The sequence below is a fragment of the Danio aesculapii genome, chromosome 3, assembly GCF_903798145.1.
Source record: "Danio aesculapii chromosome 3, fDanAes4.1, whole genome shotgun sequence".
NCBI lineage: Eukaryota > Metazoa > Chordata > Actinopteri > Cypriniformes > Danionidae > Danio > Danio aesculapii.
The window spans coordinates 58,321,959-58,339,875 of NC_079437.1; the positions used below are offsets into that span (position 1 = coordinate 58,321,959).

General features: G+C 39.1%; 1 protein-coding gene across 1 annotated transcript in view; it reads right to left on the minus strand.

Moving 5' to 3' along the window:
• Positions 1-17,165, minus strand: part of LOC130221744 (NACHT, LRR and PYD domains-containing protein 12-like) — a 20,639-nt gene extending 3,474 nt beyond the window's left edge. The window contains exons 1-9 of the mRNA XM_056454331.1: positions 16,810-17,165; positions 14,739-14,921; positions 14,468-14,605; positions 12,532-12,648; positions 8,791-10,665; positions 8,263-8,436; positions 491-664; positions 198-371; positions 1-77 (exon numbers count right to left, since the gene is read on the minus strand). The exon at positions 1-77 is cut by the window's left edge and continues 97 nt beyond it. Coding sequence (XP_056310306.1) covers positions 1-77; positions 198-371; positions 491-664; positions 8,263-8,436; positions 8,791-10,665; positions 12,532-12,648; positions 14,468-14,605; positions 14,739-14,921; positions 16,810-17,126 — 3,229 coding nt within the window. The 5' untranslated portion in view covers positions 17,127-17,165. The remainder of the gene's footprint in view (positions 78-197; positions 372-490; positions 665-8,262; positions 8,437-8,790; positions 10,666-12,531; positions 12,649-14,467; positions 14,606-14,738; positions 14,922-16,809) is intronic.
• Positions 17,166-17,917: the final 752 nt, after the last annotated feature.

Consider the following 17,917-nt stretch of genomic DNA (forward strand, 5'->3'; position numbering starts at 1 on the left):
TCAGGGGGAAGTTTGATGATTGTAGAGCTGAAGACAGAACTTCACAGTGCTGATCAGTGAGATTACAGCCTGCCAATCTGAAAAAAAGAGAGGACTCTGGTTAAATGCCATGCTAGGGTGCTGGTGTCCTTACCAGATTACATTTTACCACAAAAGGCCATGCTGGTTACTAAATCTTAGAGTAAAGGTGGTCAAACCTCAGTGTGTTGAGTCGACAGTTTGGACTACTCAGTCCAGCACAGATCAGCTTCACTCCTGAATCCTGCAGCTTATTGTTACTCAGGTCCAGCTCTCTCAGGGGGGAGTTTGATGATTGTAGAGCTGAAGACACGACTTCACAGTGCTGATCAGTGAGATTACAGCCAGCCAATCTGAAAAAAGAGAGGACTCTGGTTAAATGACATGCTAGGGTTCTGGTGTCCTTACCAGATTACATTTTACCACAAAAGGCCATGCTGGTTACTAAATCTTAGAGTAAAGGTGGTCAAACCTCAGTGTGTTGAGTCGACAGTTTGGACTACTCAGTCCAGCACAGATCAGCTTCACTCCTGAAACCTTCAGCTTATTGTTACTCAGGTCCAGCTCTCTCAGGGGGGAGTTTGATGATTGTAGAGCTGAAGACAGAACTTTACAGCACTGATCAGTAAGACTACAGCGTGACAATCTGAAAAAAGAGAGGACTCTGGTTAAATGCCAGGGTGCTGGTGTACTTTGTCGATGTTTTAATGACAATAATTGTAGGACACACAAATCATCACCTACATATGCTATTATTCTTATGATTGCTGAAACAGCTATTAGAAATGGGAAGAAATGTAAAAGCTTGTACACACCGGGACCCTTTTCGTTTGCGTTTATCGTCAGTGTTTTACGAGACATTTTTCTGGATTCAAACCCAAGTGATTTTCACTGGTGTCCAATGTTGCCAGATGTAGCTGACTGATTCCAGCCCAAAAACTCTCCAAAAACTGCCGAAATGCAAAAAGACCCGCCCAGTCATCTGGAAATCACGGTAAGTGGGTAAGTGTGTGTATGTGTGTGTGTGTGTGGGGCGGCCGGGGGTGGGGGGGGGATGCGGTTGTGACGGTTGACAAAAGCACACTAAGTGTGGGGGGTCCTTACGTTTCAGGGGGCGGGAGTTACGCTGCTAAACTGCCCAAATTTTAACTACCCGCCTATGTCATTTTTTACCCGCAGAAATATATTCAAAACCGCCCAATTGGCATCAAGCAGAAGAGTATGCAAAATCTCTCCTTGACATTAGATGGCGCTACACAATTTTAAGCTTCTGACACCCGCTTGTAAACACAGAAAAAGAGGAAGACAGGAAGTTCACACGCTTGTTGTTTAAGTTACTGGCAAAGTGCTTTGTTACTGGTGACTCGAACAACCATGGATGGTTCAAGTAGCAGCTCCAGCTCTAAGGATAAAGAAATGATTATTGTTCACAGAGCAATAAGCAGCTCCACGTTCATATCGCCTCTGGACATCTTCTAGTAAGGTGAAGCTGCAGGCCCGTAGACCCAACCGCACGCTCAGACCTGCACTTTCAGACCTATCGTTTTTTCAGACAGTGCCACCTGCTGTTTGGTTGGGTGAAGCGGCAGGTACGGAGACCCAACTGCACGCTCAGACAAGCAATAGAGTGGGGGAACTATCACGTCACCTTGAAGGCTAATCGGCTGCTAGCATAAAACTGGTTCTTTCAATAAAATCCCCATAGGATTTTCCCATAGGCTTTTCGATGATTGCAAATAATAAGCTCTGTGTTCAAACACAGTTCATTACACTTACACGTTTTGTCCAGCAGGATAATCCTCACACGAAAATACAACTTTGAGCACTTTTGGATCTTAAATGCAAACGCAAGAACTGAAAAGCTAACATTAGGCTACAAAGGAACTACTGTGCTTTCGGGGCGCTCTCCTGTGACGTCAGCACCACCCTGCTACGGACAACTTTTCTAGCTTATTTATAGAAATAATGTCCATGACAGAGTTAATCTCTCTGTTTATTATATTATAATCCACGCTATATATTATAAACAAATAAATACGCAAATACACACGACCTACGTGCCTTTTGGATCGTTTATATGTTAGAAATACAGCTGTTTTGTTTTACGGTTGTTGTAAACGTTTTAAAACTGTATGTATAAATGTGCCTACATAGTATTATCATAAGACACATTTAATTTAGTGTATCGCTCGCATGCACACAGCCTGCTTACCGTAACAGACGACAGTGCGAGGCACAATAATATCCAGCTGCAGGCCCGCAGAACCACACACGTTCTAGGCACACACAATCTGGCACACACAATCTAGGCAAACCATATATGGTTACGACAGATATTAATGTTATTAACATCTTCTTGGACATCGTCATCAATATATTTTGATATATGTGGTTAATAAATATTGTACACGATAAACAACAGTGTTCACTTTATTTCACAAATATTACAATCGAGACGGGACGAACGTTGTTTCCGATCGCCATTCAATTATAATAGACTTAACAGTTTTCTATCAGTCATCATGGATGATCAATCATTACTGTCGGACAGAGTCAATATAGCAGATACTCGTTTGCTGGCCTTGCTGAAAGATCTAAATTGGACAGGTTTAATTTATATAATGGATACATTTATAATGAAGGAAATAATAGCAAGTTAATATAGGCAATAATACATCTTTATATGTAATAAAAATCTTTATATGTAATAAATGAACAACACTATATTAATATTTTACTCAAGCGATGTAATAGTGTGTATTTGCTTAATTTTCTAATAACTTTTCCATTAATGATTTCCCACATAAAATACTGTAGTAATTTATAGTAAGCATTATATTGTTTTTAAACCAAAATTTAGCAATAGAAACAAATTAACTATTAATAATTAATTTAAAAATAATAGTAACAAGTAAATATATATATATAACTAACAGATGTGACAGTTTAGTAAAATATAGTAGTTTATAATGAGATAATCAGTTAAGATAATCAGTTTATAACTATATTATATATTGTTTAAATGATTAACTATAGTAATTCATTTCAATGTTTTATTGTTCACTTTTTATATTTTACAACAAAGTGATTTTAACCAAGTATGATAAAATTAAGATCCTAAAATTAGTGTATTACACTTAATCCTACAATTAGACGGTCTATTATGTTTTCTTTGTGTATGTGGACACGTGAATAAAGTCATAAGTGTCTTTAACCAATTATTTTTATTTACATAATTTGAGTTCAGAAACTGCAGAGATGTTAAAATGATCGTTACGATATAATAATAATGACTGAAATGGGAAACCGTATTTGTGAAATTCGATAGGTGGCGATAATGCTAAGGAGTTAGTTAGTTCCCATATATGGTTTGCCTAAATTGTGTGTGCTAGATTGTGTGTGCCTGAAACGTGTGTGGTTCTGCGGTTCTGCAGCAGGATATATCTCACGCGAGGAGCAGAGGTCTATCAAATGCCTGCAAGTTCCATCATGGACACAGAACAACATTCAGTATTTTTTTTATGTCACGAAGTACAGCGAAAAGCAGCCCATACAGTCACATCTGCTATACATTAAGGAGGAGTGTAAATATTGCAGTTATGACAGAGTTAAATGTGTTCAGATGAAGAAAAAAACAGATGAAATATAACTTGATCACGATAAAATGAGTTAATATGTAGGTATTTTCACACATTTATTGACACGTTTGCATTACTGAGAGCAGGAAAGAGACAGGCTGCACTGGTAAGCTGTATCCCCGTATCTTTAATTAAAATAAACGATCAACAAATTAATCTGTCTTGACAGTCTTTACAAGTGAAGGCATTATCTACACACAATATGAATTCCCAATTAGAAAAATACTACAAACTATAATATACTATTCATGAAAATACTTAAATCACAGAGAAATCCAAATGCCCAAAACACAAGCGAGCTGCGCTCCAGACCAGTTCAGCACGATGACGTATAATGGCTCCGACACCGCCTGTAGTCCCATTTAGCAACTTGATAGCAACCGTCTTTAAAGAAGCGTAAGCGATTTAAAAACTCAAGAGTGTGATGTACCTGATGTGTTTTATGTCGTAGAATAAAATGTGAAATTATATTGAGTTTCTGTTGGCCACGAACCTTATTTAAGTGATTTAACTGAAATCCCATTGAAAAAACCCATTGACTTTGGGACGAGGGAACCAGAACTGCTAAAATGCTAACTCGCTTCTGGGTTTTTGCATACACATTGACGTCATAGTTCCTCCACTCTATTTCTAGCAAGTAGCAACATCAGACACGCCAGGAAGGTTGTTGATTATTAAAGCGATTCCTGAAAATTACCAGGTTTTGTGGCATAAATCAATGTGGTGTAAAATATTACACTAACAAACAATTATTTCAGTGTTTAATTTGATCAAAATTACAGCCAAAAGATTTATTTTATGATATTTACAGCTTGCTCTTATTTTCGCTGTTTTTGTACCATTCTGGGACAATTTTCTAGCAATGTTTTCTGGCAAAATAAAAACGTTAAAGTAAAAATGTTCAAATAAAATGTTTAATATATAACACAATTATTATTTGAAAGATATTTTAGTGACATGTAGGTCTACAGATATTACTGTATTCTCCATCCTAAAGTGCTACCAAACAGTTTATCAATTATTAATAAGTTCTGTAATGATTACAATTAAATTTTTTGGAAATCAAAATATCAGTTAATCTGCATAGAATTTACAATATGAGCTCTCTTAGCTTAAATTAATAATGATTTGCTTGTGACTTGAGCATTTATTCCCCCATATAGATATTACAATTCAAAAAGGGTGGTCTCTGCCATCACTAATGCAGTGCACCAAAGACTGCAGATATTTCCACAGTTTTTTGCTGAAATGAAAAATCTCCTCAACCAAAATGTAAAGAATTTATTTTATTTGATGTTATTTTCTACGTAAAAACATTATCAATAATCCAATTATTATTTTCACTATTTTTCCCTGCATTGTTTACAGCTCGATGACTTGTAGACCTCATGAAAAAGTACACAAAAATAAAGTCTGTTGAGAGAAAGTTACTCAGAGTACTATAAACTATTGTATGTGAAGAAATTTATTATATATGCAGATAATATATGAAGTATATGAAGATAATACACAGGAAACGGTGATATATTATTAAAAAACTGAACAATATCTATTTACAAATACAATTAATAAAAATAAAACAGAATTAATGCATTAAATCAAAATCTAGTATGATTAATATTTTATATAATAATGTATTTAATCATAGCGTAATATCTTATAGTAGAAAATAGTTTAAGTTACAATTTATAAGCAGCTGAATTCAGGTCAGCCGATCTTTCAAACAGCAGGTGGCGCTGTTTACTGTAACTTCAGCATCTCCGTGCATGTGAACAAAAGTGCCAATCTGATTGGAGGAGAAGGTTTAGAAGAGGCGTTTCTTTAAAAATAACCCTTTTGCGCCTGCCGTTTTGCGCGTTGGTGTGCATGATCACATTAGGTGTGTTCGACTTCATGCAGCGCTGCGCAGATCGATCGAAATCTGTCTTAAAGCAGTGCATGCTGGTTAGAAATGTTGTCCGGATTGACGCTGTGCGGACGCAATGTGATTGCAACATGTGGCATCAAAGTACCGCGATCAGACGAGTGATTCAGCCGGTGCAGCATCTGAAGAACGCCTGCTGCGGTGTCATGAGAAATCGGGCCCCCCCTGACAATTGGGTCTGCCTAGGATCCTTTTGGTTCACTGGAGTTGTAATAGATATAGTTTGTAGCACCTGATTTAAAAATAAATAAATAAATAATTAAATAAATACATATATATATATAATCTTTTTGGATTAAAGTGCTTCTTTAAAAATGCTTTCATTATCAAAAATAATCTTAATCATAGTTTAAGACTTAATCAAAACACCTTGTTTTGGGTTTTACATAAATATATTTAGGAAAGTTTTATATCTATAAATGTAAATAAATGTAAACCCCTTTTTAGCATATTCAAACAAGAAGTATTAGCCTAAAGAGTGATGTTTAAACTCCTAGAATTTGTGCTTATTGCTTTGTGTTTAATAGGCCTTTTCATTTTTATGTTTATATTTCCCTCTCGTTTCCCCTTATTTCTCTCATGCGTTTGTTAAATATTAAATTCATAATTCCCTTATTGTTTATAAATGAACTATAGTTTGTGGAGACTGTATTCTATTTTATTTTTACTGTCAATCTTTTGTTGTTATAAATAAAAAACTGATGATGACGCAGTGTGATCGGTCATCATGACTGCAGCAACTTTGAGCCCCAAAGTGTCCAGCTGTCCGGCTTGACGGCTCCGTTTTCAACTCCGCCCCCGCCTGTGCTCGGCTAATCTCGTTGATCACCGGCTGCAGCTGTGCTTCATGTCGAACGCACCTATTGACGCCCTTTATTTAGTCACGAGGCATTAAACGTCGATGGAAAACGCGAGCAAAAAGCATCTCGCTGTGCACGGGCCTTAAAGGGAACATAGTTTACCTCTTTTTTATGATTTAATAATAATATTATGGTCCTTCTGAGTGTGCCAGTTTAGGTTCAGTTCAAAACACAATTCAGATTTTTTTATTATAATGTGTTAAAAAGTGTCATGTTGGGGGCGTGTCCACAGCTCGCTGATTTATGGGTGTGTTGCTTCACATGTAGATTAGTTTCGGCTTCCCGCCAACGTAACAAGGGGCGGGGCCATGAGCTCACCCGCTCTGCGTTTGCAACAGAGTCTGACAGGCAGACTGCGAGAACGAGCTGGAGTGAGAGGTTCAGCATTCAGTCGTACATGTACGACTCAGACACAGACCAAGCAGAGAGTACAAAATCATTTGTGTCTTTGTACAGTTTTACAGCCAACTGTGTGCTAGTTTCAAGTATCGAGCTTTTACACAGAAACTAATAACCACACACACTGAATTAACTTTGACTGAGGCACCGGATGCGCCGCTCGAAGCTGCGACACCAGACACTCTCTGTAGCGCGGCAGAAACATGAAGTGTCCCGAATCGTCGCGCCACGCATTTTTGAATTCTAAACATAGGTTTCTGCAGCGGTCCGCGGTGCCCAGGCGTCGACTTGAGTGTACCCTGATAGAAACCTATGTTTAGAATTCTAAAACGCATGCTAGTTAAGCAGCGGACGTGAATCAACAAACTGAGGATATGATGACGCGCCTGTCAATCAATATTGGTGGGCGGGGGGACCGCTCTCCTACGTAAAGTTGCGGTCGGTTTGAAAACCGCTCCAATTGGTCCACCGTTTTTATGTTGTTAAATTGAAAAAAAAGCACTGGTGTGTTTATATCACCCCAATATGACGGTCTATACACCATACATGCACCTATGTCTGTCCAAACAGCTTGAAAAGTAGATTTTTTACCATAGGTGCCCTTTAAGAAGCACCAAAGATGTCTTCTACAAAGAACTCAAAGAGGTCAAGGATGGCAAACTGAAGTGGGTCAGTTTTCTGCTGACAATAAAGGAAGAAATGGTCCAGATGACACTTCTAACCAACTATTACAACTGAACGCTGGAAGAAGTCTGGGAGTGTTATCTTCAGAGGAAGATATTCTTTGCCAGCTAGAAGCTATGGCCTCGGAGGACAAGCCCCCTAGAAGACTGCCCAAATGCTGATGTAATAGAAGAAATGCTTTGCTATGTTTATTAATCAAGTGTATCACCCTAGAGAGTAATCACTCAGCTCTAGAAAACCAAAGGGGATTTCTTCTCTGTATTAACATGTTTGAGATATGCTCAAGCATATCAAACATTGATAACCTAAAACATCTAAAGCACACCTGTACTGAAGGGCTTGGGACAGACAGACCAGCAGCACGCTTTATAGGCCCTTTATTCTCAGCAGAGGATGAAGTAAAGGATTTTGTTTTGTTCTTGTATTTGTTTTATTCTACTTTTTCACTGAATTAACTTTATTAATAAAAGTGTATTTTGTTAATTTTTATTCTGAAGTGGACATTGGCTTCATTTGCAAAACCCATCAAGATTCCTTATGGTAAAGTATGAATCTAATATTCCTTGAACGACATTACAAAAGACGGTCCTAAACAAAACTAACTAAGCAATATAGTGAAGAGAGGATCATGGTTTCTTTATTTAATTAGGGTATTAAATAAAGGCATCCAGCACAACTTTCCAGATTACATTTTACCACAAAAGGCCATGCATTACATTTAGAGTAAAGGTGGTCAAACCTCAGTGTGTTGAGTCGACAGTTTACACTCTTCAGTCCAGCACAGATCAGCTTCACTCCTGAAACCTGCAGTTTATTGTTACTCAGGTCCAGCTCTCTCAGGGGGGAGTTTGATGATTGTAGAGCTGAAGACAGAACTTCACAGCACTGATCAGTGAAATTACAGCTTGCCAATCTGAAAAAAAAAGCATCTGATTAAAAGGCATGATTGTGAGCTGATGTCTCCACCAGATCAAGAAGATTAATTATTTACACTCCAGTCTTTTTAACAGAAATACCTAGTAATTAAACATAAACATATATATATACAGTATATTCCCAGTGTTGGTTTGTGGCTGAAGGGGCATTCGCTGCGTAAAAACATGTTGGATAAGTTGGCGGTTCATTCCGCTGTGCGGACCCCAGATTATTAAAGTATATATACTATTAGTTATTAGCAATGTTTACAAAATATAAACCATATATATTAACAGTGATTGGAGTAATCTATGGTTATAAATCAGCATAAAATTAGTGTTATCACACTTACAGAGCTTTTCTGCAGTTCCTCACAGCGGGCACCAGCCTCCTTCTGCCCTCTTTACATTTAAACTTGTACTTTTGAAGGTCTAACTCATCCAGCACTTCGTTTAACATCAGGAGCATGTTTGCCAGAGTTGAGCACTGAGCAAGAGTCAGACTTTTGTTGTTTGTTTTAGAGTTTAAAAATTCCTGCATTTCTTCAACAAGAGAATTATCCTTCATCTCAATCAAGCAGTGTGAGAGATTCATCCATCTTTCAGGACTGATGTTGTTTTTTTGCCCTCGTTTGAGGTTGTGGATTATTTTCTTGATGCTCTCTGGGTCGTTCTCTGTGTATTTCAGCAGATCCTGTAAGAGTCTCTGATTGGACTCCAGTGAGACGCCATGAAGAAATCGCAGGAACAGATCCAGGTGTCCAGTTTTACTCTCCAAGGCTTTATTCATCGCTCCTTTCAGAAGCACATCCAGAGGAACTTTCTCACTCTGAGTTCTGTGTTTTTCTGTGAGGAACATCTTCATCACCTCAGTGTTGTTGTGTAAATAGCAGTAAAACACATACAGTGCTGCAAAACACTCCTGAAAGCTCAGATGAACAAAGCTGTAAACCTTCCTCTGATAAATCACAGATTCCTCTCTGAAGATCTCAGTGCAGATCCCAGAATACACTGAGGCGTCAGCGACGTCTATCCCGCTCTCAATCAGGTCCTCCTCGTAGAACATCACGTTGCCCTTCATCAGCTGATTGAAAGCCAGTTCAGCAAGTTTCACAATCACGTCTCTGTTGGACTGCAGGAGTTTCTCTGGATCTCTCTCTTCATACTTCTGCTTCCTCATGTGTGTCTGAATGAGGAGGAAGTGGATGTACATCTCAGTCAGAGTTTGAGGGATTTCTGCACTCAGATCTTGTTTCAGGATGCTCTGAAGCACAGTGGCTGAGATCCAGCAGAAGACGGGTATGTGGCACATGATGTGGAGGCTTCTTGCTCTTCTGATGTGGGAGATGATTCTGCTGGCTTGATCTTCATCTCTGATTCTCTTCCTGAAATATTCCTCCTTCTGAGGGTCATTGAAGCCCTGAATCTCCGTCACGAGGCTGATGTGTTTTGAGGGGATCTGATTGGCTGCTGCTGGTCTGCTGGTGATCCAGATGAGAGCAGAGGGAAGCAGATCTCCTTTCATGAGGTTGGACATCAACACACTCACTGATGAAGCTTCAGTCACATCAGAAACTTTCTGACAGGCTGAAAACATCAGTGTGATTCTGCTTTCATCCAGACCATCAAAGATGAACACAACTTTACACTCCTCATAAATCTGTGAGTCCAGATGCTGAAGTTCAGGATGAAAGTCCAGCAGAAGTGTGTGAAGACTGTACTGATGATCTTTAATCAAGTTCAGCTCTCTGAATGGAAACACAAAAATGAAATCTACATCCTGATTGGCTTTTCCCTCGGCCCAGTCCAGAATGAACTTCTGCACAGAGACGGTTTTTCCAATTCCAGCGATGCCTTTAGTGAGAACAGTCTTGATCTGCTCTTTCTCCTCTCTGCTCTTCTCCTCATCTCCTGCTTCAGCTGAAGGGTTAAAGATGTCATTGCAGTTGATTGGAGTGTCTTGGAGAGTCTTGTATCTCTTCTCCATCTGCAGCACCTCATGTTCTTCATTCACTCCTTCACTCTCTCCCTCTATGATGTACAGCTGTGTGTAAATGCTGTTCAGGAGGGTTTGATTCTGCTGGAGTTTCACTCCCTCAAATAAGCTCTCGTACTTGATCTTCATGATGGTTTTGTGCTGCTCTTTGACTCTCTGAAGATCATCATGAAGACTGAAGTGACTCTGACTGGAGAAGAATGTGCAGGTCTGAAGCTCAGCTCTCTCACTACTGAACACACACACATGTACAAATACACACACACACACACATATAAATACACACATACACATACATATATATATATATATATATATATATATATATATACACATTTCTTTTGGCTTAGTCCCTTTATTAATCTGGGTTCGCCACAGCTGGAATGAATTGCCAACTTATCCAGCACATGTTTTACGCAGCGGATGCCCTTCCAGCTGCAACCCATGTCTGGGAAATATTCATACACACTCATTCACACTCATACACTACGGACAATTTAGCCTACCTGATTCACCTGTACCGCATGTCTTTGGACTGTGGGGGAAACCGGAGCACCCAGAGGAAACCCACGCAAATGCAGGGAGAACATGCAAACTCCACACAGAAACGCCAACTGACCCATCCGAGGCTCGAACCAGCAACCTTCTTGCTGTGAGACAACAGCACTACCTACTGCGCCACTGCATCGCCAACATCCATACATATACGTATATATTTGTGACGGATCTAAAGTTTGTTGTTTAGAGGTGTGAATCTACACTGGTCTCACGGTTCGGTTACGATTATCATGTCATTGATTTGGTTCAATTCGATATCTCGGTGCATCTCGGTGCATTGGCGATGCTTTCCATACACAGTTTGATATTTTACTTCACAGCACAGCAATTCTTATATTAAAATGTAGAATTTTAAATACATTTATATGTATTTGTAATCGTTGTTGTTCTTCAATATAAACAGTCAGATATATGAACTGTGCCTTTTACCTGCTCAAAGAAAACACTCATTTTGAATGCATCAAACACAGCTCAAGTACCTGCACAGAACAACACGAGCATTTAAAGCAAATAAACAAACGTAAATATTATCTTACTTGCTTTCTGAGCATTGTCGAGCGAGTTGTTATACGCCTATGATTGGTCACGCGCTCAACAGAAGGGCTGTGATTGGCTCTAACGCTCTGGTGCTGTTCACCGATGAGTGACACTGATAAACGGCAGCAGCGATCACAGCTGATCAATGATAGACACGGTGGAGAAAACTCACTCCGCTGACACGCTTGTATCTGGATCTGCAAGTATCGCTGTAACAGTTGAGAGGAGATGAAACGTCATGTCAGCAGGTCAAATGGGCCATAGTGAGAGAGAGAGAGAGAGAGAGAGAGAGAGAGAGAGAGAGAGAGAAATGGAGTTTACTTTCATTTTCTCCACAGCAGTACAATAGGGGCTTCTGCTGTAACTTCTAGTATACAAGTATTCTACTGTGACATAGTGCATGTGAGATAAATGACTTCGGTACGCAATAACCAGCTATGGTCTCTTACGGAACTGATACAGATTTGTGGAATCACGATACTGATACCGATTCGTGGTAATCCAAAGAAACTATTAATTTCGACACCCCTATTGTTGTTGCTAACACGCTAATGACACGATCATGTCATGCAGTGCTTCAGTAAGTTTTAGCGCTCCACTGGGAACTTTTATAAGTTTGAACATTAAAATTACATTTAATTACATAAAATTAGATAACAAATGGCTGCACGGTGGCGCAGTAGGTAGCATGTTTGCAAAAAGGTCGCTGGTTCGAGCCTCGGCTGGGTCAGTTGGCGTTTCTGTGTGGAGTTAGCATTTTCTCACCGTTTTCGCGTGGGTTTCCCCCATAAAGTCCGAAGACATGCGATATAGGTGAATTGGGTAAGCTAATTTGTCCGTAGTGTTTCCCAGTGATGGGTTGCAGCTGGAAGGACATTCGCTGCCTAAATCATATGCTGGATAAGTTGGCGGTTCATTCTGCTGTGGTGACCCCTGATTAATAAAGGGACTAAGCTGAAAAGAAAATGAATAGATTACAAATCATTAATTTTGTCATACTCACACAGGGTCAAAGGTCAACGTGTCATTAGTGAGCAGGGGTGGATTATTCATAGGTCTTTTCATGGACACACAGCTGGACAGTGGAGACGCTGCTCTCTTTCTGCTTCTGCTGACGATACTGAGAAAAAGACAGAAACATTTCAGACTGCTTCCCTAAAGATGATCTGTCTGCTCCTTTATTTAAACACTGATTAACACATTATTTATAGTAGTAATTACTTTTTAGCAGTACAGTTGCAGGGAGAAAGAGGATTTATGAATTACTTTCTTTAAAAGGACACGTTTCTTTATGATGAAATGAAAAAAGCTCAAATTAAGAAGCTAATAGCTCAGTCAGTCATTTTCTACAATAAAGTGAGTGAAAAAAGCTTGTGAACGGATCAGCCAAGTGTGTTTTATGTTCAGCATAACGCCTGTTTCACACCGCAAGCAAAAGCAGTGCGTGAGCAGAGCGTGCGCAGCGCGTATGGAGAGCAGAAGCATCACGCGGGCGTTTGCCTTTCACACCAGCTGCGTCTGCAGCGCGAAGCTCTTCGGCAGCTGCTGCAGAGATCAATCTATCTCTGTCTATTCTATCTAGTTACACATCTGTCTATATATACAAATACACTTTTATAAAAACTTTTCATCTGCACCAAGGCTCGTGGCAACCTCCTCCTATGCTGTTTCTTTAACCTGCAAGTCTTTATTTTACAAATGATATAGATCATACAGTACTGTCTGCTTCTCAAGCTCCATGAGGAGTGTCATTCATGTCTGGTGCACTCCGAAGACAATCGCCTGTGATATCATGTCATTTGGTTTTTGATTGTCAGGTTGTTGTAGGCCTAGTTATAATAATATTTAAACAATATAGTTATAATGATATTTACACATGATCAAACTAGTGTTACTTTCTCCGCTTCAGTAATGTCCAGCGGCAGAGTAACAGCTCGTGCAAAGGATAAGACGGACAAAAGTAATCAATGCATGCCCTTCTTTTACTTATTTTCGTGTTGTCCGGTTCACAGTGCAAACAGTTCCCGGGTGGAATAACTTGAGTGAACATAAAACAAAGGCGAATAAAGCTTTCTTCCTCTGCTTCAGCTGCACAGCACACAGCGAGCTCACATCATCCAGCATGCGTGTGGAACTACACTACCCACAATACACTTCGCTATGGACTACAACTCCCGTAAATAAATATTTCGGGCCTAAATAAATGTATGTTGCAGTTTTTAATCATTTAAGTTCATTTGATTGACTATATATATATAAATCAGTGGATATTATTACCGCATTTATTGGGTAAAATTGTTACTTTTTACTGTCATTCAATGTGTTTTGGTCATTATCAATGCATTGTCACTTTAATTGAGCATGAGCAGCGCTGCAAAAATAGACCCAGCGCTGAAACTATCGCAGCACTGCTGCTTCAGCGACGCTCACGCCTCCCACTGACGCGCTGCTGCAGCGTGCGGTATGAAAGCTCTAATCTGTTAACATGGACGCCGAAAAAACACGCACTGCTGACGCGCTGCTGACGCTTGCGGTGTGAAACAGGCTTAACAATAAAACTCACACTGCTCTGACACAATTTGAGGCACTAAATAACTGAAGTTTCATTTTCACTATCTTTAATCATTTTTAAGGCTTAGTGTGTTTGATCAATACGGCTGAATGGAGGAGTTCGTTATAAACCCACTTTACAATAATATCATTGCTCTAGAGAATTCTTAAATGTACATATGTTTTTTATTCATCCTCTAAGCATACTTTCAAACTATTTTAAACAGTGACTTGACACAGCACTGACCTCAGACCTGTAAATCACATCAGTTGTCTAGTTATGATAGATAATAGGTCATTTACTAACGTCCACAATTCAGAGAAAGCCACGTCTGTTAATGATTTACCACAATATTTCCCACCCACAGCACACAGTGAATGATACTCACCCAGACTCAGATCTCACAGCAGATCCATCACTGAATTCAGGAGGCAGATGCATTGAGTGGTTGCTCTTCATAGACACACAGCTGAACACTGGAGATGCTGCTCTCTGATGGTCAACAGCTGTCAGCTTCAGTCTACTTCTGTAACAACACACAAGTTCTCATTGTAAAACACTACTGCAGCTGAAGAAAGTCAAGAGTCAAGTGCTAAAGAAACACTGATGACCATGAGCTCAAATTAATAAAAAAAAGTTTCCAATTTCATGATACTCACCCAGAGCTCACAGCAGATCCATCACTGAGATTAGGAGGCAGAAGCATTGAGTTGTTGCTCCTCATAGACACACAGCTGAACACTGGAGATGCTGCTCTCTGAGGATCAACTAGAGACTCTTTCTCCTTAAACACACTACTTTCACATGGAGAGCTCATTTTCTTTTCCTTTGTTATCTCAGACCTGTGTGTGGAAACACTCTTTTAAATATTTTTAACACTTAAAAAATAAATAATTAACTTCTTAAAACATGAATACTTCATTAAAAGTCAAATAGTTCACAGCAGTGCAGGTAAAAGACATCAATTAGACAGATACAAGCTTTTTTCTTAATAACAGGGAGGATTATTATTATTATAAAGAAATATTAGTTTTTATAGGGAGAGATGAACTGACACACGAAATTACAAAATCCATACAACACGTTGAATTTTACTCAGTCTTAAAAAACAACATTGCTTGAATGTAGCACTGTCTGTATTGACACCTGTGTCCCAAATTCCCCACAGAAATGTACATTAATGATTTCATTTAATGATACGACAAAAAACGTAGTGGTGATAAACAAAACGAATCAACATCTAAAACGTATAATTCTGAACAATAAGTAAAGTTGATTTGGCAGTGTTGGGTAAAGAAAGTTTACTACAATTTTAAATAAAAAAAAATAAAAAAGGAAAATGTAAAACTAACATAAAACCGCGAGTGAGACGGAGAAAATGAAAGCACAGCGCTGAGGTTAAATCAGATTCTCATGTCATAATCATTAAAATAAGGACTTGTACAAAATGTTGACAGATTCCCAAACGCTTTATCTAACTGTGATAAATGTCAATCCCCTAATGCAACACTTTTCCATGCTTTTCTTTCTTGCCCGAAGGTCACAAACTACTGGTCTGATGTATTTAATATATTGTCAAGAATTTTTAAGACTACACTGTTACCTGAACCATTGTTGATCATTCTTGGCACATCAGAGTTATTTAGAAAATTTACTTCAGCCCAACAGCGGTTCATTTCCTACTCTCTTATTACTGCAAAAAAATTGCTTTTGATGTCATAGAAAGGACCAACGATACCTACTGACAAAATGTGGCTTCGAGATCTCTCCAATACTTTACATTTAGAAAGAATTAGATGTCTATTGAAGGACAATCTCTCAGGTTTTTATAATACTTGGCAACCCTTCATAGACTTCTTACAATCAGTATCTGTATAAAAACGTATTTTCTTCCATTTTTTACATATAAACTCTTATTGTACATCTTGCTACAAAATTGTATTCTACTTCCACATTGTTTGTCTTTTCTGCTTTGTTTTGTATGTATATTCACACAAAAATATTTGAGCCTTTTTTATATTGTTGATTGAAATTGTATAATATATATATGCTCAATAAAAAAAAAATAAATAATGTTGACAGAGATTTGTGATATAAAATTACAGTAGAGCATTAATTAAATGCGTTTTTTTGTGTGGAGAGATTGATTTCTTGAAGGCCTTTAGCCTGCTTTTTTATTTGGCCAAAAAACTATAATTGGGAAAAAAACAGCCCATGTCAGTTCTTCAAAAGGATTCAGTCAGTGTTTCGCTTTGTAATCTCAGACTTGTCATTTAGTTGAGAAATATTCAGAGCAGGCCTATTTATTTCATTCTTTTTATTCAATTATTTTTCTGTGCCATTGGAGACACTGCAGGTGTGTGTTTCTGAATGTGTTCTGTTGTTCACGTTAAAATAAATCAATATTTTAAATGCAATATTTAATGTGTCAAACACAAAATAGACATGCCAATTCAATTTTTATTTAACTAAATGATAATATAATATTAATCTGATCGGTTAATGGTTAATATTAGGTTAATGAGTGGTGTTGAGGTTGGGAAAATTAACCGAAATGAGCATCCCTACCTCTAACATTAAAAGAAATCAATTTTTTAATTCCCAGAGCTGAAACTAATTATTGGAAAACTTGAGAGTACTGAGTGAAAATCAACAAAATCAACATCACACACTGAAATGCTCTGAACACACACATTTACAACCATCTACAGATCTTAAAGTCATACTCACTTGCCAACAGACCAGGAAGTGTGTGTAGGTCTGGAGGACCAGTGGAGCGTCTGAGGTGAAACTGGTGTGATTGAGGATAAATGTGGAGAGATGGAGAATCCTGCTGGATGTGAAGGGGTGAAGGGTCTGGACACAGACAGAGACCCTGAATACTGTGGTGGAGCTGGTGGGTTGGCAGGCCAAGCTGGAGCCTGCGGGGTGAATGACCACTGAGACGACCATGACTGAGCCACTGGATCAATGAGCTGAGCTGGAAAAACAGGCCTGAAGTACTGCAGTGGAGCTCGATGATCATTAGGCCAGAGCTGAGGTCTCATGTCCTTCAACTGTAGTTCATTTCCATTAGGCCAGAACTGAGGTCTTGTGTCCTTCAACTGTGGTTCATTTTCATTAGACCAGAGCTGAGGTCTTGTGTCCTTCAACTGTAGATCATTTCCATTAGGCCAGAGCTGAGATCTTGTGTCCTTCAACTGTAGATCATTTCCATTAGGCCAGAGCTGAGATCTTGTGTCCTTCAACTGTAGATCATTTCCATTAGGCCAGAGCTGAGGTCTCGTGTCCTTCAACTGTAGACCATTTCCATTAGGCCAGAACTGAGGTCTTGTGTCCTTCAACTGTAGATAATTTCCATTAGGCCAGGACTGAGGTCTCGTGTCCTTCAACTGTGGTTCATTTCCATTAGGCCAGAGCTGAGGTCTCGTGTCCTTCAAGTGTAGATCATTTCCATTAGGCCAGAGCTGAGGTCTCGTGTCCTTCAACTGTGGTTCATTTCCATTAGGCCAGAGCTGAGGTCTCGTGTCCTTCAAGTGTAGATCATTTCCATTAGGACAGAGCTGAGATCTCGTGTCCTTCAACTGTGGTTCATTTCCATTAGGCCAGAGCTGAGGTCTCGTGTCCTTCAACTGTGGTTCATTTCCATTAGGCCAGGACTGAGGTCTCGTGTCCTTCAACTGTAGATCATTTCCATTAGGCCAGAGCTGAGATCTTGTGTCCTTCAACTGTGGTTCATTTCCATTAGGCCAGAGCTGAGGTCTTGTCTCATTCATCCATAGTTCACTTTCATGAGGCCAGGGCTGAGGTTTCATCTCATTTATCTGTAGTTCACTAT